Source organism: Crocodylus siamensis, chromosome 8 (genome assembly GCF_052110815.1).
Source record: "Crocodylus siamensis isolate JL-2025a chromosome 8, ASM5211081v1, whole genome shotgun sequence".
In the NCBI taxonomy this organism is placed as follows: domain Eukaryota; kingdom Metazoa; phylum Chordata; order Crocodylia; family Crocodylidae; genus Crocodylus; species Crocodylus siamensis.
In genome coordinates, this window is record NC_143402.1 from 52,528,631 (window position 1) to 52,547,661 (window position 19,031).

Here is a 19,031-nt window from a genome sequence, read left to right on the forward strand (position 1 = left end):
ATCACACACCACTCGCAGTCCCGTCTGCTCCGTTTACTCAATCAGCCCCTCCTTCTGGCGTCCGCTTGTTGCGGGGGATCCTTAGGGCGCCGGAGTGGCCTTGCTCTTGCCCTTGGCTCCGAGGCTGCCCCGCGACAGCGACTTGACCAGCGCCACTAGCCGGCTGGGCCGACGGCCCCGGGACGATTTGCTCTGGGCGGCGCCGCGGGGGCGGGGTCTTAGGCGAGACAAGGGCTCTAAGCTGCGCCCACCAGCCTAAGCCCCTCCTACTCCCCTACCCCTCAGCCTTGCCCACCACCGAGCCCCAGCCCCGCCCCCAAGCCCTAGCCCCACCCCACCCAGTGCCTCTAAAGCCCCCCACGATCCCAAAGCCCCGCCCATAGTGCTCAAAGCCCCGCCCACCACCTCACAGGCCTACCTGGTCACTTTCACCAGCCTTCTAAGCCCTGCTTACCACCTCCAGGCAGTTCTAAGCCCGGCCCACTGCCTCTAAGCCTCTCTCAACCCCAAAATCCCAGGTCACAGCCCCATCCACGGCACTTACGGCCCTTCCTCGACTCGTGCGCTCCTCCTCCTCAGCTTCACACCCCTTGTCTAAGGCCCCCCTCCTTTTAAGCCCCGCCCACTGCCTCAGTGCCAAATCTAAACACCACCTATGCTACCCAAGCCCTGCTCACCATCCCTGGGCCCCGCGCACAACCTCAGGCCCTTGCCTAAACCCCTCCCATCATCTTGGTCCCAACTGTAAGCCTCCACACATAAGCCCCCCCACCCCAAGCCCACCTCCTCCTCACCGGGCAGCCTCGGTCCTGCTCCCCAGGGGGCTGCGGCCCCGGGCCTGGTCCTGGCTTTGTTCGCGGGGTAGTGGGTCGGGCACTGAGTGGGGACTGGGGTTGCCCTTGCTGCTTAGGTCCCCGGCCGCACCCACGTGCTCGGAACCAGCAGTGGGGCTGCGTGGGCGCCGGGTGGGCGAGGGGCTGCGGCTGGACGGGGCCGGGGGACTGGGGGTCTGCATGCTGCAGATGCTCACGGCTGCTGGGTCCACCTCTTGTGGGGGCACTGATGCCAGGCTCTGGGGGGTGGGGGGAAGAGTGTCAGGGGCACAGAACTCAGGCATCCCGGCTCCCAACTCCCCTTATAGCAACCCCTCAGTGCCTCCCTTTCCAGAGGCCCCAGGCCCCAATCTCTTTCCAAGGAAGAACCTATGCATCCCGGTCTCTCCCGATATTGCAGCCCACCAGAAGCCCACTTGCCTATAGGCAAGGCTTGTTTCCCAGAACTGGGAGAGAACCCAGGTGTCCCAGCCACCCCCCCCCCACTTTAGGAGGGAACCCAGGTGTCCATCTCACCCCAACAGCATCCTGGCTGGGTTCGGGGGCCAGGGGCAGCAGCTCTGTAGGGCCGGACTCAGCTGGGGGCCGCAGCAGGTGGATGAGCTGGACCCAGAGGGCAAATAGGCGCTGTGTGGCAGCAGCGTCCACGGCAGAACAGAGCTGCAGGTAGAAGGAGCGGCCGCTGGCCAGGCGCAGCCTTAATTGCTGGGTCCCCTCGTCGTGGACTGACAGTTTCACGAAGCGCAGGGGCAGCAGCCTGACGAATGGGGGAGGAGTGAGGGGCCATGTGGGGCCTGGGGAGATGCACGTTGCTGGTGAAGGGGGGGATCTCACCTGGTCAGCTCCAGAGCCCGGAGGGCAGGCCCGGCACAGGCATGGGGGGTGGGGCTGTCAGAGGGCATCACAGGGCGGGCCACCAGCAGCACGTTGGGGACCAGAAGGGCGGGGCTAGTGGAGGCCACGCCAACTGTCACCATCCGCACCCGGTTGTGCACATCGACCACCTGCCCCCGGCGGCTGATCTGAGGGTGTGAGGGGGTGGTGTGTGGCATGGGGGCAGGGCCCTGGCCCGGCTCTGTCCTAAGAAGCCTGACCCCTTGCCAGGACCCTGCCTCTGACTACACCCCAGGCCTAGTTCCGCCTCTAAGGTTTTTTATATAGTCCGCCTGCTGTGACCCACCTCCTGGCCTCTCTAGCCCCGCACCTCCCCAAGCCTTGGTCTTCCTCTGACTACACCCATGGTCCCCACAGCCTTCTGCCTCTTCCACTCTTCTCCAACCCAGTCCCCGGGGCCCCACCCCTCCTTACCAGCCCCCTTGGTTCTTCCTCCTCCTGCACTCCCAGCTGCACCCCAGCTCCCTCGCTGCGTCCCTCCCCTTACAGCCCTGCCCCCAACCCCCTGACTCCTCCCCCTCCATTCTGACTCCCACCCCCTCTTGCTCCTCATTTTCAGCCAGTCCCTGCTCCCTTGGCTCCTCCCATTGCAGAGTGGCCCTACTGCCCCCATGGCCCCACCCCAGCCCTTCTGGCTCCGCCTCTCCACTCCTGGCCCCGCCCCCACCTGGATGAAGTCGCTCTCGAAGAGGGGGGCGTAGCGGAAGGCGTCGTACTCGCCGGCGCGGAGCTGCTGCTGCAGGGGCCCCATCTCTGTGTTGAGCAGCCCCCGCGCCTGGTCCCCCTCGGCCGTGAACAGCGGCAACGTCGGCTCCTCCAGCATCGTCCCGGCCCTGCTGGGGGGGCAGGGGGAGGCAGGACGCCTGGGCTCCTAGAGGAGCAGTAGGGTCGGGGGTGGGAGCAGGAAGGGCTGGGAGCCCGGACGCTTGGGCTTCCTAACAGCACTAGCCCCAGCACCCAGCCCCTCCCCTCTCCCAAAGCCTTCCACGACGTTCCGCCCCTTTCCCGCCAAGGTCCGCCCACAGCCCCGCCCCGCTCCTCGACCCAGGTCCCACTTTCTAACTCTCGCTTTCCCCCCACTTGCTTGGCCCTGCCCCTTCACTGAGGAGGGAGAGATCTCTTCGGAAAGTACCCCTCTTCCTCCGGGTGAAGTCGGGTGGGGGGGCGGCTTCACCTCAGAGGCCCCTCGAGGGGGTTGCAGCCGACAGCACCCGTTGCCCTCCTCGGGGGACTCCCCCCTGGCCTGGCATGGGGGAGGGGAAGGTGAGTTATAGCGTTTCAGCTTCCTTTATGACGTACAAAGGCTAGGAGGGGGAACTAGGATGGCGGCGCCCACATAGTGAGGAAAACAAGATGGCGGCGTTCACGTTGGAGACTCCAATATGGTGTCTCGCACCGGGGAATCCAGTATGGCAGCGACCCCAGTGTGGGATGAACATAAAGGACATACAGAACATAGACGTCAAGGGGCAATGGAAGAGGCTCCACATTGTTTCCAGTCCCCCTCCAGAAACGAAAGCTTCGATAAAAGGCTTTGGGGAAGAAGTGGGCCTGGCCATCTCTTTAGTCTGGGTGAGGAATGCAGCTCGAGTACGGATATCCCGGACGCCTGGGTTGCTGGTGCGCAACACGCAACCCGCCAACTCTGGAGGATACCATTCTGTACTTGTGAATGGTACAGGCCCAGCCCCCTGGGTACTCTTATGTGCGTGCCCCAGACCCTTGCTTCCCCTTGACTGTATCCCAGTCTGACCAGTTTATCCCGTCCTCCAAATTTCTTTCCAACTACCCTAGCTGTCCTCCTTCACCTACATTCAGGCTCGACTAATCAAGAAGTCAGCCCCACCCCCGTGACCAAGGAGCCCCACCCACTGCCTCCAGCCCCAGGCTCTTCCCTTCCCCCACCAAACCACCCTCAACTCTGTTGCAGGCACAAGGTGCCCGAGGGAACAATTGGGTTCGTTGCCCGGTGTGCAGTCGCGCCAAATAAACACACTGGGGGGAGAAGCAGACAGAGTTTATTTGACTTCAAGTAAAAGGCACAGGGAGACTGTATTGGCTCAAATCCTGCCCGCTTAACTCTGCAACAGCAGGATCTTTATACCCTGGTCAGTTTCACTGTCAGGGATTTTCCACTAGCTGGCCGCCCCCCCCCCTCCTTCCCTTTCCCTCCTCCTTTCTCCCTCTTGCCCTTGCATTCCACAGATAAGAGTTTTAGCTCGCCTGCTTTCCAGAAGGACAGGAGATTGCAGGCCAAAGAAAGGGTTACAAAGGTTTGGGCAAGGGGGGCGGGATGAGCCTGGAGCAGAAGGACTTCCTCGACCTCGTGGTTTTCTATTTCTCTGAGTTACCCAGGGTTATGCCCAGTGACACCAACAGCTCCCCCCTTTGAGAATACTCAACAAAGTTTTGGCTGAGTTTTCTCATATTCTGAAGATAAAAAGTGATTGAGTGTTTGAGGATTGGGATCTTTAATGGAGGGGTATAATTAAGTGTTCGGGGAGGGGGATGCACAGACTTTGTGCAGGAGGGCATTACAGCACGCAAATAAGAGGAGAGTAATTAAACATAATACAACACTGGTGACTAGGAGGTGAAGGATGCCTGTTCTTAGGGTTCTGAGGTTGGGCAACCAGTTTCAGAGAGAATCAGAAACAGTGGGTTCACATTCTTGACTTTTCCACAGCTCAAAAGCTTGTTCAGCTGACAAAATGTGCTTGTTAATATTTTGGGAATTTTCTGGGATATAAGTACAACATTTGTTCTCAATTAGAGCACATATTTCGCTTTGAGATGTTAAAACATAATTTAGAGCCTGATGGTTTTGAAGAGATAATAAATGAAGCTGATAAATCTCAGAGTTAAGGCTCTTTTTAATAGTTAAAGTGTTATTAGCAAATTTTGTAAGAAATGCAGAAAGTTGACGATACAGCTTGGCTAACTGGCCTACTCTATATGCCGGGAGAAGGATCATGTTAAGTTTGTCTCGTGATGAATCTAGTTTTTGTGTTTATTGACTTTTGTTGCTGTGTGGGAAACTAGTAGGACAGGGTGAGGTCTTTTTTATTTTTCTTGGAGGGGCTCATTTTTCTAGGTACGAACGAGCACAGAATCTCTCGGCTGTAACGAGTGGACTGGAGCATCTAGTGGAAGAGGCTGCAAGTCTTTAGTGTACTTATGGAGAGAAGAAAGAACAGCAGACAGAGAGCACATATACTATGACAAAATATTATATCTTATTTTTCACTCTCCTGCTGGAACCGGTGTCTCGTTTATAGGTCATGCCCTTTTAAACATAATTTTAAAGGGGCTAAGCCCTAATCTTCTCTTGGGGAGGGGGCACGGATACAAAGCAAAGCAAGGGGTAAAGCATCGGGCTATTGCAGAGAGGCCTCCTGGCAGATCTTTGATAGATGACGCTTGAGGGTCTGATTTGTATGAGTACTGGGGATCCGGGAGCTCCCCCACTGATGGAGTGAGGGCATGCATGTGGGTGTCAGCAGGTTTTGGCGTCTTCAGGGTGGCAGCATTTTTAGTTTTTTTGTCTGCCCAGGCGTTACCCCGGTTACGTCTTGATCTTCTTTCTGATGTGCTTTACAGTGCATTACTGTTACTGCTGAGGGAAGTTGAACAGCTTCCAGGAGTCGGAGAATTGGGGTCTATACTTTACTGGGGAGCCTTGGGCTGTCAGCAGTCTCTTTTGTTTTTATAGGTCAGCATGGGCATGATCGCTTCTCGGCCTCTTGAAGGCTCAGATCGAGCGAAAACATTTATTCTAAAAACATATCTACAGTTAGTATAGATGTTGACCCTTTTCCCCTTTTGACAGTTTTAGTGCCCGGGTCAGGGCCACCTGCCTATTTCCCTCAAGCTCATCCCTCCAGTAGCCCTGATCTTTCCCCTACCAAACCTGTCTAGCCTTCATTAAGCTCCTCCTAGTACACGTCTCCCATACCAAACCAGCCCTACCCACTTCCCATACTAAACAGCCCCACCTTCTGGCCACAAGCCCCCTGCAGCAAAGCTCCACCTCCTCCCTACCCATGCCCCCACCCCCTGAGAAAAGACAACCGGGCCATGGCTCTTACCAAGATCATGTTTATTTTTTTATTTCCCCCCCATTTTCCTCGCATTGTCAGAGGGTTTTTGTCCTTTTTTTGTATCTATTTTTCCTGGGCAGAGAAAGGGTAGTAGGCAGGGCCGAAAAAGGGGGAGGGGTTACTCCCCCTTCCCCCCAGAATCGGGTCGTCTTTAACCCCTTCCCTGCCAAACCAAAAGAGCTGGCATATATACCCCTCCCCCCTTGTTTTCGAGGGTATAGAGGTCAGAGGTCAAATATGGGGCTGGGGGCAGGGCTTGCTCGGAGTCACGGCAACCACATTCCAAGCACAAAGTGTTTTAAGAAAAAAAGGCCAGAACTAAACCAAAAAATATATATATATATTTATATATAGCATTTGTCTCCTCTCTGCAGGCCCTGGGGTGTGTGGGGTGGAGCTAGCAGCCAGTCCCCCTCCCTTGCCATAAAAGGAAGTGTAGGAGGAGCTTAAAAAGGGAAGAGGAAGGATGGCCCCTTACCCACTCCAAGCCATGCTCCTCCCTGATTAAGCCATACCTTCTCCCCACCCCCAACCGCGCTGCCTGCTCTTGGACAGTAGAAAAATAACCTGGAGAGGGAAAAGGTGGGGTCAGGCAAGACCGCACCCCCTGGGCAGCCAAGTCCCACTCCTTGGGTGGGGCTTGGGGGCAGAGTCAAGCCAGGCCAAAGCCCTCAGAGCACTCCTGGATGGCCAGCAGCAGCATGTGGCGCAATTTCTCATAGCTCTCATAGGCCGGCAGGTCCAGCTGGTTGAAGCTGTGGAGAGGAGGGGGTGGTGAGAAGAGGGCAGGGTGTAAGGGTTATGCTCCCCCCAGCACAAAGGAGCACAGATCCTCTCCTGCCCGCAACGACTCTCCCCCTTAATTTCAGTGCTCCCTCCTCACATATGAAGCCCTGCCCCTTATACAGCAGCAGTGGTGGCCTGACGCCTGGATTATATACACGTCCCAACTGCTTAGACTCTGCAAGTGTATATGCACACCTGGACACCTAGGACATGGACACAGATGCAGGGGAGTGTCAGTCTCTCCTGGACACTGGGGGGGGCGGTGTTTGCGCGTGTGCACTTCCCCAGCACCTGGGAGGGGGTGCTTGTACATATCTGCCTGTCTCTCTTCCAGATGCTGAAGGGGGGAGGGGGGGGTTCTGGAGACCTGGGTTTCCCCCACCCCATGCTGGGGCAGGCCTCACCAGGTATGCGCAGAGGGCAGGCGGTCAGTGGAGCGGTCATCGCGGTGGATCTGGAACTTCTGGATACCATTCATGCCCTCCAGGGCAGCAAAGCCTTGCAGTGGCACCTTGGACGTGCCCGTCACAAACTGCAGGAACTTGGCACGGTCAGCCTGATCGAATGAGCGCAGAGCTCGCCAAAACCACTGAATCTGTAAGGGGAAGGAGGGGGATGAGACCTGGGGTACAGTTCACACTGGAAGAGTATAACACTAAGGGAAGGGCTGATGCAGCCACCTTTGCGGTGGGGTGCGAATGAGTGTGGCATAGCATAAGCCAAGTATAGCACCATAGAGGGAGGACTGAAATCCAGCCAGCTCTGGGGCATGACAGCTAAGTATAGCACCATGCAGAGAAGGCCCACCTGCAAACTACTCTGGGGTGAGTGGCTGGGCCTGGCCAAGCAGAACACCATACAGGGATGGTCAAAACAGCAGAGCAGAGAAGCCTGAGATGCAGCCAGATCTGAGGTAGGTCAGCTGGGAACAATCATGTGTAACACCACAGAAGGAAAGCCACAATGTGGCCAGATATGGTGCAGGACAGCTGAGTATCACACTACCCAGAGAAGGCCGAGATATGGTCAGCTTCAGGACAGGATGGCTAGGGAGTGGCTGAATATAACACTGCACAACAAGGAGAGCCGAGATGTGGCCAACTCTAGGGTGCAGAATATAATGGTACCGGGATGCAGCCAGCTCAGGCAGGATGGCTGGGCTCAGCTGAGGGGAACACACCTGGATAGAGTTGGCCTGGTACTTGTGGTACTCAGTGTTGGCCTTGAGGTCATCAATGTCAATTGTGGGCAGCCCCGAGATGAGCAGCTCCAACTCCTGCTCCGTGAAGATGGAGATGAGGCGCTTGGGGATGATCTCATAGAAGCCCTCCAGGAAGGCAGCCAGCTGCTTGCGGATGGCTCCTGCCAGGGGACAGGGAGGGAGGGATAGTGCAGATGGGACCTGGTCTGGAACCCCCTGCTCTCACCACCCCCCCCCACAATCCAGGCATCTAGCCCCCAGTACCCTCTTTCCCTAAATCCCCCAAACCCATTCTCCTCCCAGACAACCCAGGTGTCTATGGCTCCCTGCTCCAGCCCTCCAGATGCAACTCCCCTCCCAGGGAAGCCCCCACCCTGCTCTAACCCCATGCCCAGGATTCCTGTGTCCCTTGCTCTGACACCCCAGCCTCCACGCCCCTCCCAGAGAACAGACTCCCAGTCCCCACCACTATTCTAACCCACCAGATCCAACTGCCTCCTAAAGCTAGGGAAAAAAAATCAGCCATCGGGGTCTTTGTTGCTACACTTCTTAGTAGATTTTACACAAACCACACTCCCTAGGAGCACAGCAAGTCCCATCCCTGGGATGCTCTACCTACATACATATCCTGACCTTGCCCCCTGACTCAGCATGCCCTGCCATCCACAGGCAGTGTCCTCCTAACATCTCCCAGTCACCCAATCCTAGGAAGTCCCACCTCTAGATGTCTCCTGCCACCCAACCCAGGAAGTCCTGCCCCTCAGGGCATACAGGCATCTCCCACTTCCTCCTATCCCAGGAAGCCCTACCCCAAAGTCAAGCCTCATCCCCCCTGAGGTAGGAAAGTCCTGCCCTCAGACCATTTCCACTCCATCCCATTCCAGGAAGTCCCACCCACAAAGCAGGAAGACATCTATTCTTTTCCCTGTCATACCAGGATGTCCTGTCCCCACATATCTCCCTCACCCTCATCCCAGGAAACCCCAATTCCAGCTCCCCTCACCCCCCACAGGTCCAGGCCTGCACCCTGAGGTAGGAAGTCCCACCCCCAGGCATCTCCCCTCCCCCCCAGGAAACTCCACCCCCAAAGTCCAGCTCCACCCCCTCCCCACCAGGCAGGAAGTTCCATCTGCTCTGTTCCCACCATCCAGGAAGTCCCACTCTATGCACCTGTCATCCGCATCTGGCAGACGAGGTGCACATACTCCTTCTTGTTCTCCTCCGTCACAAGGATGTTGGCCCCATTGGGCTTGAGGTCACGCACTTCACACACCCCGAACTCCTGCACCTGAGGGGAGCCAGGAAGGGGGCAAGGTCCATTGAAACCACACCAGCATCCAAAAACCCCATTCTTCCATCACCCCACAGGGCGTATCATTCACCCCTTATACCACAGGCCTTCCCCCATCCCCTCCAGAAACCCCCTCCCTTCCTCCATGGTGAGGTGAGGCCATTCCCTCAGGGGCACGACAGGGGGCAGTACCTCAGTGCTGAAGGTGAGGTCATAGCCCAGTGTGGACACGTCGTTCTCCAGCAGGTAGACCAACCCCTGATAGAAGTGATAGTCCTCACTCTCCATGTCTGTGTACCTGGGCAAGGAGCAGGAAGGAAGAGGTTAAAATGGGGTGTGGGGGATCCCCAGCTGCCCCACACCCCCACTGTCCATGCTTCCTTAATGTTCCTTACTTAGAGTCCTAGCTGTCCATGCTTCATTAAGGCAGGGCATCTCAGTACCACAGGGCTGGCTATACTACAGCATCTGCTCAGTAGTTGACACCTTATTAGGCACTGTTATCCTGACTCACTTGATAAGTAATAGTATTGAGGTGTGAACTATTAGCTTAACCACACCTCATTAACCCTGGCTTGATTGCTACCTGTACATGCCTCATAAAAGCTATATCATACGGCTGTCCTATGGGGAGTTAGGACCTCTGCTCAACTGTTGACATCTTAATTAGACATCTTTTTCTGATTAAGAATTGCAGGTTCATTACCTATACATACACCTAATCAAGGGTGAAGGATAGGGCTGCCTTTTGGGCATGCAGGCACTTCTACTTATTGTTGACACCCCATTAGGCGTCATTATCATACCTTAATGGTCCACACTTCATTAAAGGTGGATCACATGGCTGGCTTCTGGGTAGTGGGGTCTCTTTTCTATTTAGCTGTGGATGCCTCATTCATTAGGCATCATTTTGCCCATTCATTCACACCTCACTAAAGCTTGCTCAATTATTACTTGTACATACATGACTCTTTAAGGTTCACTGGATTATCTCAACATACCTCATTAAAAAGGTGACTCACAAGAACAATCACAAATAATATTAAAAAATATGAATATTAGTAATAAAATATTGATAAATATTAAACTGGCATTAAGAATTATCATTATTAAAACAATAAAGTAATTAATAAACAACATACGATTCATAGTATAAATAATAAACAGTATAAAGTGTAAATACAGGCATACCTCGTTTTATTGCGCTTCGCTTTATTGCGCTTCGCAGATATTGCGGTTTTTTTACAAATTGAAGGTTTGTGGCAACCCTGCCTCGAGCAAGTCTATCGGCGCCATTTTTCCAACAGCATTTGCTCACTTCGCATTTTTTAGCAATAAAGTATTTTTTAATTAAGGTATATGTACATTTTTTTTAGACATAATGCTATTGCACACTTATGTTTACACTATACTGTAGTCTATTAACTTTTATATGCACTGGGAAACCAAAAAATTTGTGTGACTCGCTTTATTGCGATATTCGCTTTATTGCGGTGGTCTGGAACCGAACCTGCAATATCTCCGAGGTATGCCTGTAGTAAAGAATAGTACAAATAAAGAGTAGAAATAAAACTAGTATAAATACGGTATAAAAATAAAAAACTATTGAGTATAAACAATAAAAATAGCAATAATGAAAACAAACATTTAAGCAAAAGCATAAACAATAAAAATAAATAATGAAGTCATATAAATAATAAAAGACAGTACAAATAATAAAGAATAGTATGAATGATAAAAACAGTGTAAAAAGTAATTTAAATAATAAAAATTAACTAACAGTGATAATAATCAATCATACTGGTCAAAATGTATACCACCACAGGGCTGCCCATTGCAGAAGTCAGTGCTTCTGCTTGGGTGTTCACATCTCCTTAAGGCCTGTTATGCTTCAGACCCTGCAAGCCTTACTTATTGAGGCAACTCTGTGCAATGACTGAACAAGCCCTGATGAGGTGTTAACAGCTCACCTCACTGTCCGGGCACAGGGATAGAAGGAACTACAGAGCAAGCCTTAATGAGCTGTAAGGGCACAGAAATGGAGGCCAAGCCTTAATGAGGAAACTATGAAACTATTAATGAAACTTTGGACCTTCTAGGTAAGGACTGAGCAAGCTTTAACGAGGTGTTCATAGCTTCCCTCACTGTCAGTGCATAGAATTGGGCTGATGTCCCCCTGGAGGCTCCTGCAGTGCCCTGGAGGGCATGTGAGGGGTGGCGACCCTGACTTGTGACCCTGCTAACCTGACGGACTTGCCCAGGATGTGCTTGTAGAAAGAACGGGTGAAGTAGCACTCCAGCAAGCGGTTGTCATAGACGGCCTTGGCCACGATACGACCCACAAACTTGAAGTAGCTGAGGTGGTTGGGGTTGCAGTGGGACGAAGGGTTGATGGTGTAGGTGACACGGTCGCCAGGCGAGGTGCGGAACAATGCATACATGGGATTGAACATCTCCCGTGAGATAATCATGTACCACTCGCGCAGCAGCCCCCCAGCATCCTGGCCCTCCTCGCCCTCGAACACGATGTACCTGTGGGAGGGGGGAGGCAGGTCAGAGGGGGCAGATGAGCAGGCCTGTGGACATGCATGATTGTGGCCTTATATCCCAGATGCCTGGGTTGTGTGTCTTTGTCTGTGTGCACGTGTGCATCCGCCAGTGTCCCTCCTGTGTGTGTGTAGCTCTGTTCTAGGTGCCTGGGTCCCACCTCTGTGCAAGTCCCCATGTCTCGAATGTCTGCATCTTGTACGCATGTGGCCATGTGCATGTCCCAGACACCTGGGTCCCATGTCCCAGATGCCTTGATCCCTCTTGTGCGTGGATGGCCCTGTCCTGGATGCATTGGTCCCCCCTTTATCTGAGAAACCCCATGTACCTGTGTCTGTATGACCCTGTGGTCTGGATGCCTAGATCCCTCCCATGTGTGTGTGCCTGTCCTCCTTACATGCCTGGATCCCATGCGCATGCATGTCCCTGCGTCCAAAATGCCTGAGTGCTGTGTACGCTTCCCTATCTCCTGCGTGTGTCCCTGTCTCCTGGATGCCTGGGTCCCAGGTGGGGGCACTCACAGCCTGTTCTTCATTTCCTCAGGCGACTTGCGGTGCAGCTCACGGTATGAGTCCTCAAAGACATGGTCGCGCCGCACGTGGACAGCCATGTCCTCTTTACGCAGCCCCTCGTCCAGCCGCTCCAACTCCTGCCTGAAGTACCTAGGGGCGGGGGGGGTGGGGGAAATCAGGGCCCATGTTTTCCTCCCCAACCACCATGGGGTGGAGGGCACTACCCAGCCGCCGACCCTTGCCTAGGACCCCCCATAGGCCCCTCCTTCTGCCCCGCTTATTTGTATGATGCCTCAAGCCAGCTGCCCTTATGCCTCCAGCTGTGGTTCTGCATGCCTCCTTACCCCTCAATATCTACCCAACCTAGTACCCTTGCTCCCCGATGCCCCAAAACCTTGTACACTATCCTGCCGTCCCCCCAGCCAGCCCCAGTGCCACCTATCCCAGCTCAGGATCATCTTCTGCCCCACCTAGACTGGCCCCCAGGTGTCTGCTCAGCCATGCCCTCTGATGCTCACCCAGCCCAAATTCCCTCCAGCTCATTGTCCCCCAAACCAGCTCCTCTGCCTCCTACCCAGGCCCCCCCCATGCAACCAGAGAGAAGCCCCTACTTGCGCTTCACATCGAAGTCCAGCACACGGATGTAATCAACAAGCACGGCAAAGGGGCCATCAGCCAGGTGTGTGGTTGACTGACGCAGGATCTGGTTTAGCACTGTGCGGTGGGTCTCTGCCAAGGAGAAAGGAGTTACGGGGGGGCTGAGTACCTGCTGCAACCCCTTCCCACCCCCAGCTAGGCTGAGCTGGGCACAGATCCCACCCCCATAGCCAAATTTCCCCACCCCAATGTCTAGAAGGCCCCAAGGATGCCCCCAAAAAGATACCCCTTGGGCCTGGGGGCAGTTCTACCCCGCTCCCTCCTCTGGCCCTCTGCTCAAAACTTCACTCCCCAACTCCCCTGCCCCCCCCAATTCTCCTGGGACCTCAACCCCTCCCGATATCCCTAGCTCTCCCAGCATCCCAATCCCAGACTCCCTTCCACTCAATACCCCCAAGCCAGGCCTCCTTCCCCCTTCCAGAACCCACCATACCTCCCCCCTAGCCACCCCTGACCCTCACAGCACCCCCATTCTGTCCCAAGCCAGGCTGGGGCTCACCAGCAAAGCGCAGGAACTTCTGGGTGTCGGGAGGCAGGCTGGCTGAGATGTACATGGCTGAAGGCTCACGGGAGAAGAAGGGGTCAAGGGCTGAAGGGGTGGCAGGCGTGAGCGGGGCAGGCGACAGGGGTGGCGGCTCATCCTTGATGTGGGCCAGCTGGCTCTCCCGTGTGTCCCGCACTGGCGGCTTGCTCTCGCGTTCCGTTGCATGCACCAGGAAGAACGCCTCCACAGCAGGCTGCAGCACTGTTTAGGGGTTGGGGCATGGGGGGGCGGGGGGAGGGGGTGAGGCCTGGACCTGACCACAGCCACCCTAGGGGGTGCAGTATGGGAAGTGGGGAGTGCAAGGAGACCCAAAGGGGTGGGACTACAGGCCTGGGGGCAAGGCAAGGTTGTACACCTGGGGGTGAGGCCTAGGAAACTGGGAGAAGGAGACCAAAGGACAGCAGTATAGGCCAGGGAGTAGGGCCTGGGAAATAAGATGCAAGGGCAGGGCCAGGGGAGATCCAAAGGGGGCCAGGCTATAGGCCTGGGGATGCAGCCTAGGGAACGGGTGCAGGGGGAGAAGAACAAAGGAGGTGGCTACAGGCATGGCCTGAGACCCAAAGGGCAGGCCTGGAAAACAGGGGCAAGGAAACTTAAGGGGGTGGGATCCCATAGGGGGCAGTGTAAGGCCTGGGAAATTAGGAGGTGAGGGAACAGGGGAGGTTTGGGGGATGATCAGAGACCCAGGGGGGCTGGGGTACAGGCCCAGGGAGCCAGGGCCTGAGACAGGACGGAGCCTGAGACCCTGGGAGTAGGAGCTAGAAATGGAAGAGTGTGTAGGGAGACCTGGGGCATAGCCAAAATAGACCCAGGGTGGGGCCTAAGCAATAGGGCAGAGCAAACAATGCAGCTGGGGCTGCAGGGTGGAGCTAAGCAGGGCCTGGGCAGGGGGTGTGGCCTCACCAAGCACAGCATGCTGGTCGTGGGACTCCTCCAGCTCCTTGAGGCACTCGCCCAGCATGTCCCACAGCTCATCCAGGCTCAGCTGCTCACTCAGCAGTGGCAGCTCTGGAGGTCTCTCCTCCTTTTCCTTGTCCCCAGCATGGGAGCCTTCTGAGCCTGCAGGGGGCAGTGGCCAGGATCATCCCAGAGCTGGCTGCATCTTGGCTATATGCAATGCTGCAGACTATTTCTCAGTTGATCTACTTCAGAACTAGACACAACTCAGTGCCAGAAGGGTGAACTCCTCTCCCACCCTTTACGCTCAACTCCTCCCCCACCCTGCAACCCCGAAGTGCTGGGCACATTTTAATGGTAAGAGAGAGTTGTTAATACTCTGCTACTTCAGAGCTGGGCACATCTCAGTGCCTTGAGGGTGGCGTTATGCTCAGCCACTTCTCTCATAGACCTGGCTGCATCTCAGTGCCAGAAGGCCCAGCCCCTACCAACAGGTGGTGTTATATTAGGCCATTTCTCAGCTCTTCTGCCCCAGAACTAGCTGACATGTCTCAGCACTAAACAAGTCCTTGCTGTCTGGTGTTAGATTCAGCTGTTCCCCAGCCACCCCAACTCAGGGGTGATTGCATCTTGGCCACACATAACGCTGCAGACAGCTGATCCACTGCAGAGCTGCTTGCATCTCAGTGCCAGGAGGACCTGCCCTCGCCATGTGGTGTTATATGGGCCATTCCTTGACTGCCCAACCCCAGAACTGGCAGCGTCTCGGTCTGTAGTGTTATGTTACCATTCCCTAGCTGCCCTATGCCATAGCTGGACACACCCAGCACTAAGTGAGCCCCTCCACTGGGTGTTATACTTGGCCATTCCCCAGTTGCTCCACTCCAGAGCTGGTTGGAAAAACACTCACCAACTGATTGTGTGTCCTGGGTGGCAGGTGAGGGCTGATCCACATCCATGGGTGACTCATCCCTCCGTGTAGCCCCTTCTGGCTGGCTGGACTCTGACTGCACATGGAAGGGAAGTGGAGGCAGGAGGGGTGTTAGAAGCTTGGGGCCCAGTGGGGAGCTGAAGGGAGGCAGGAACTGGGGAGGAGTAAAGGGCGCAGGGGCTGGAAACTGTTTGGGGAACAGACCTTATGCATCACACCCATTCCCTATCCCATCCCCCCATGGAACATGCAATAGGATGCACAGACAAGCAGAATTGGAAGGGATGTTGGGAAGGGAATGTAGCTCCACCACCCCACGTTAATGGGGATGGAGGGGGTACCACATGCATGGGAAAACAATGGCGCAGCCCCGACAGCAGGCGGAAGGGGAGCATGCAGGGGGCAGGGGGGAGAGAGGTGCAGTGGACCCACCCTCCCCCTTCAGCTGGGGAGGTCAGGGGTGGGGGAGGAGGAGGAGAGCCCAGGAATCCCAGCTCCCACCTTTACCCCCACCCTCCAGAGTATTCAGGTATCTGGGTTTCCCCTTCCCTGACTTGGGCTAGAACCCAGGTGCCCAGGCTCCTAAATCTAACTTCTCCCCAAGCTAACAATAGAACTGAGGCATCTGGGATCCCTGCTCTCTGACCTAGGGGACGCAACTCTAAAACGCAGCTTGAGCTAGAACCCAGGTGTCCTGGTCCCCACTTCTAACCCTGCTGTCCCTGAGCTGGGACTGGAACCCAAGTGTCTGGGCTCCCAAAGCTAATAACCCAGGCATCCAAGCTCCCACCTCCATCCTAGTCTTCTCCCAAGATGGGGCTGGATCCTGGGTGTCTGGGCTCCCAACTCTAAGCCCCTCATTGGGCTGGGATAGAATTAAGGTGTCCAGGCTTCTGGCTTTAACCAAACTTCTCCCCTCCCCAAGTTAAGGACAGAACCCAGGTGTCTGGGCTTCCAACTCCAAACCCCTTGCTGGACTGGGGATAGGACCCAAGTATCCAGGCTCACCCCTCTCCAAGCTGTAGCTGGAACCCAGATGCCCAGGCTCCCATTTCTAACCCAGTCCCCTCTCCCCCGCAAGCTGGGGATAGAACTCAGGCAGCTGGGCTCTGCCGCCCTCTCCAAGTTGGGGCTGGAACCCAGGCATTTGGGCTCAACCTTCCCCGGGCTGAGGTACTGGCAGAGCCCTGCTGGGGGGAGCAAAAGGGGGGCAGGGGAGCCGCACGGGGAGCGCCATGCTAACCGTTGCTGCCTGCTGCTGCCTCCGGGCTCGCTGCCCCTCACGTACCATTTGTATAATGGCGTCAGCCTCAGCCTCCAGCTGCCGGACAGCGGCCTGGATGCTGCTAGCTGAGCCCACGCCGGAGGCACCTGCCCGGGTGAGAAATGCACTCTGTCACTGCCCGTGCCAGCCCCCTCGACCTCTGCTATCTCTGAGGCCCCTGGGGCACCAAAAACCTTCAGTCCTCCTGTGGCTCTGATCAACCCCCAGTCCTCCTACATTTCAGCAGTCCCTGGAGCCCCTCTGCCCCAGTGCCCCTGGGATGGGTCCCTGGTTCTCTTGCATCCCAGCAGTCCCTGGGTTGCATCCCCTGCAGTCCTCCTAAACCCCACCCTTCCCCCCAGATCCCTACCCCCTGGGTCTTTTTCATATCCCAGCAGCTCCCTGGAGAACAACCTCTAATCTCCCCACATCCCAGCAGCCCCATGGAGGTCACCCCCAGTCCTCCTGTATCCCAGTAGCTTCTGGGGTTGGGCTCACCAAGACGGGCGGCCTGCTTGGCCTTCTTGTGGGCGCGGCGGGTGTCGTCGCGCAGCTGGATGATGACCTGCAGCACACGCAGGAAAAACCGCTGCGTGGACGTCTTGGCTGTGAGCAGTGACATGGAGGGCAGCTGCAGCTCCCGCCCACCCAGTGCCCGCCGCTGTGATGCCACGATCACCACATTCTCCGCCATGTCGAACCTGCCCAGGAGGGCCACAGGGGTCAGTGGGGGTGATATTTGGGGGTGGGGTGTGGGGGGGTGGTGTATCATGAGCTTCAAGGGCAAGACGGGTCGTCAGGAGCTGGATGGTATGAAGGACATTGAAGAAGTCAATGGAAGGGGGGAATTGGGAGTTAGGAGCTGGATGAGCGGTAAAATCGGGGTGGGGGTACTGGGTGTCAGGCAGGACAATGAGACGTGGGGGGTGTGGGAAAGCATGATCATGGGGTTGGTACAACAGGAATCTGGGAGGGGGTTCAGGACCTGGCCCTGCCAAGACCCTGGGTTCACTGCCACTATCACAGCACACCCAGGGCCTGTCCTACCAAGGCTCTGTCAAGCACCCTCTGGAAGCTGTAAGGGAGGCAGGGAAATATCAGAAAGCATTTAAAGCAGCCAAAGGGGCCCAAGGAGAGTTTTGGAGGGGGCTATGAAGCATCTGAGGTGGCCATGGGGCTGTGGAGGGGTTGTGAAAGTTTTGGGGGTTGGGGAAAACTCCGAAAAGGTCTGGGGTGGGGGATGTGGGGAGCTCTGAAGGATTTGCAGGGGCTGTGAAGAATGTGGAGAGACTATGGAGGTTTCAGAGGGCTGTAAAAGGGTTTTGGGGGGAGATTATGGGAGGCTGTGGAAGATTTGGGGAATCTTGGAGGGTTATGAGGAGCTGTGGAAGAGTTTGGGAGGCCTCAGGGGAGCCACAGGAAGACTGACCTGCTCTGCATCTTGCCCTTGCTGCGGGCGCTGAGGGCTGGCTCATCAGGCAGTCCGTCGGGGGACAGCACCTCGCCCTGTGCCCGCCGCTGCTGCTCCAGGTTGTACTCACGCAGCTCAGCCAGCAGTGTCCCTGGGGGAGTGGAAACCGGGACAGGGAGGATGTGGCTAGCTCTGGTGGGGAGTGCTGCCTCTCTATCAAACCCTGCCACAGCCTACCAGGCCTTAGCCCTGCCCAGCCCCCAAGACCTTAACTCTGTGCCCCCACTCAATTTATTCAGGACACACCCCACCCAGTCCCTATAATCGCATCCCCCCCATCTTATTCCACCCCAGACTCCACCTCTCCCAGATGCACCACCCCCAAGCCTAGGTTTCTAAGCCCCTCCCCCTGAGGCTCCCCCCTTAGCATGTTACCAATGCATCTTCTCCCCTTATATAGGCTTGCCAGCCACACCCCAAGTCCTGCAGGCACCATCCCCTACCCCTTAGCCCCACCCCTAATCAATACAGCCTCTTGCCTTATATAGCCTTGTCACTGCCTCCTCAAGACCCTGGAGATCACCCCCCTCTCCTTGCAGAAGCTCCACCCCCCACTGATACACACTCTTACCCTAGGTAACCCTACTCTCCCACTTCAGCCCCTCCCTGAGGCCCTGGAGGCTCCGCCCCTGTACCTATCTGCTTGCAGAGGGTGTAGCCAAGCTGGCGGGCACCACTGAGCAAGAGCCGCAGCACTGTGTCACGCGTGGCTGGGTCGCCCCGTGACAGCTGCAGCAGTACATTGGCCGCGTCCTCCAGCCCCTCCTCTGAGCACGAGTGTGATGTCAGCACCTGGGGCATAGGGCAAGGTTAGCCAAGGGGGTGAGGCCAGGCCTTCCCACACTCCCTACTCAAAAGGCCCAAAAGCATCCATGCTAATTCTGTCCCCTATAGCAACGCCCTAGCCCTGGAGAGGCAGTTGCACCAAACCCACCAATCCCACCCTGGGGCAGCCATGCCAGGCCCCACACCCCCACCACTAACCCACAATGCTGAGACAGCTACACTAAATCCTCCCCAGTCCTTCCAAGAAGCCTTTGAGGCACTCACACCTATCCCTCCCCTAACCACAATGCCCCAGGCCATGACAACCCTCCCATCCT

General features: G+C 56.1%; 2 protein-coding genes across 10 annotated transcripts in view; both read right to left on the reverse strand.

The window, feature by feature from the left end:
• Positions 1 to 18: 18 nt before the first annotated feature.
• Positions 19 to 5,654, reverse strand: LOC149858533 (Golgi-associated RAB2 interactor protein 6-like). 3 transcript variants are annotated; one of them, XM_090060891.1, is made up of 6 exons: positions 2,902 to 5,654; positions 2,395 to 2,598; positions 1,668 to 1,855; positions 1,350 to 1,590; positions 795 to 1,072; positions 19 to 217 (listed from the first exon to the last, which is right to left on the reverse strand). In XM_090060891.1, exons 2-6 carry the CDS (start codon positions 2,548 to 2,550, stop codon positions 82 to 84), a joined length of 999 nt encoding a protein of 332 aa, XP_089917017.1. In that variant the 5' UTR covers positions 2,551 to 2,598; positions 2,902 to 5,654; the 3' UTR covers positions 19 to 81. The 3 variants fall into 3 exon arrangements, with proteins under 3 accessions (XP_089917017.1, XP_089917016.1, XP_089917015.1); XM_090060890.1 differs by having other exon boundaries at positions 2,860 to 5,654; XM_090060889.1 differs by lacking the exon at positions 2,902 to 5,654 and having other exon boundaries at positions 2,395 to 2,692.
• Positions 5,655 to 5,809: 155 nt separating this feature from the next.
• Positions 5,810 to 19,031, reverse strand: part of HUWE1 (HECT, UBA and WWE domain containing E3 ubiquitin protein ligase 1) — a 78,999-nt gene continuing 65,777 nt past the window's right edge. For 6 of the 7 annotated variants that reach the window (XM_090060663.1, XM_090060662.1, XM_090060660.1 and 3 more), the window contains 15 exons: positions 18,564 to 18,720; positions 17,887 to 18,019; positions 16,956 to 17,158; positions 16,437 to 16,564; positions 15,173 to 15,269; positions 14,269 to 14,424; positions 13,321 to 13,566; positions 12,776 to 12,893; positions 12,174 to 12,314; positions 11,350 to 11,637; positions 9,298 to 9,403; positions 8,985 to 9,102; positions 7,794 to 7,975; positions 7,018 to 7,208; positions 5,810 to 6,582 (listed from right to left, as the gene is read on the reverse strand). In XM_090060663.1, coding sequence (XP_089916789.1) covers positions 6,480 to 6,582; positions 7,018 to 7,208; positions 7,794 to 7,975; positions 8,985 to 9,102; positions 9,298 to 9,403; positions 11,350 to 11,637; positions 12,174 to 12,314; positions 12,776 to 12,893; positions 13,321 to 13,566; positions 14,269 to 14,424; positions 15,173 to 15,269; positions 16,437 to 16,564; positions 16,956 to 17,158; positions 17,887 to 18,019; positions 18,564 to 18,720 — 2,367 coding nt within the window. In that variant the 3' untranslated portion in view covers positions 5,810 to 6,479. The remainder of the gene's footprint in view (positions 6,583 to 7,017; positions 7,209 to 7,793; positions 7,976 to 8,984; positions 9,103 to 9,297; positions 9,404 to 11,349; positions 11,638 to 12,173; positions 12,315 to 12,775; positions 12,894 to 13,320; positions 13,567 to 14,268; positions 14,425 to 15,172; positions 15,270 to 16,436; positions 16,565 to 16,955; positions 17,159 to 17,886; positions 18,020 to 18,563; positions 18,721 to 19,031) is intronic. The other variant, XM_090060659.1, reaches the window with a different exon arrangement.

Bases quoted from the DNA above. Each gene is read 5' to 3' on its own strand.
- LOC149858533 (XM_090060891.1), bottom strand. From the start codon at position 2,550: ATGCTGGAGGAGCCGACGTTGCCGCTGTTCACGGCCGAGGGGGACCAG. The intron at 1,073-1,349 runs GTGAGATGGACA...CCCACCCCCCAG, and splicing joins CCAGCCAGGATGCTGTTGGG to AGCCTGGCATCAGTGCCCCC. The intron at 218-794 runs GTGAGGAGGAGG...GTCTCGCCTAAG, and splicing joins AGCAGGACCGAGGCTGCCCG to ACCCCGCCCCCGCGGCGCCG.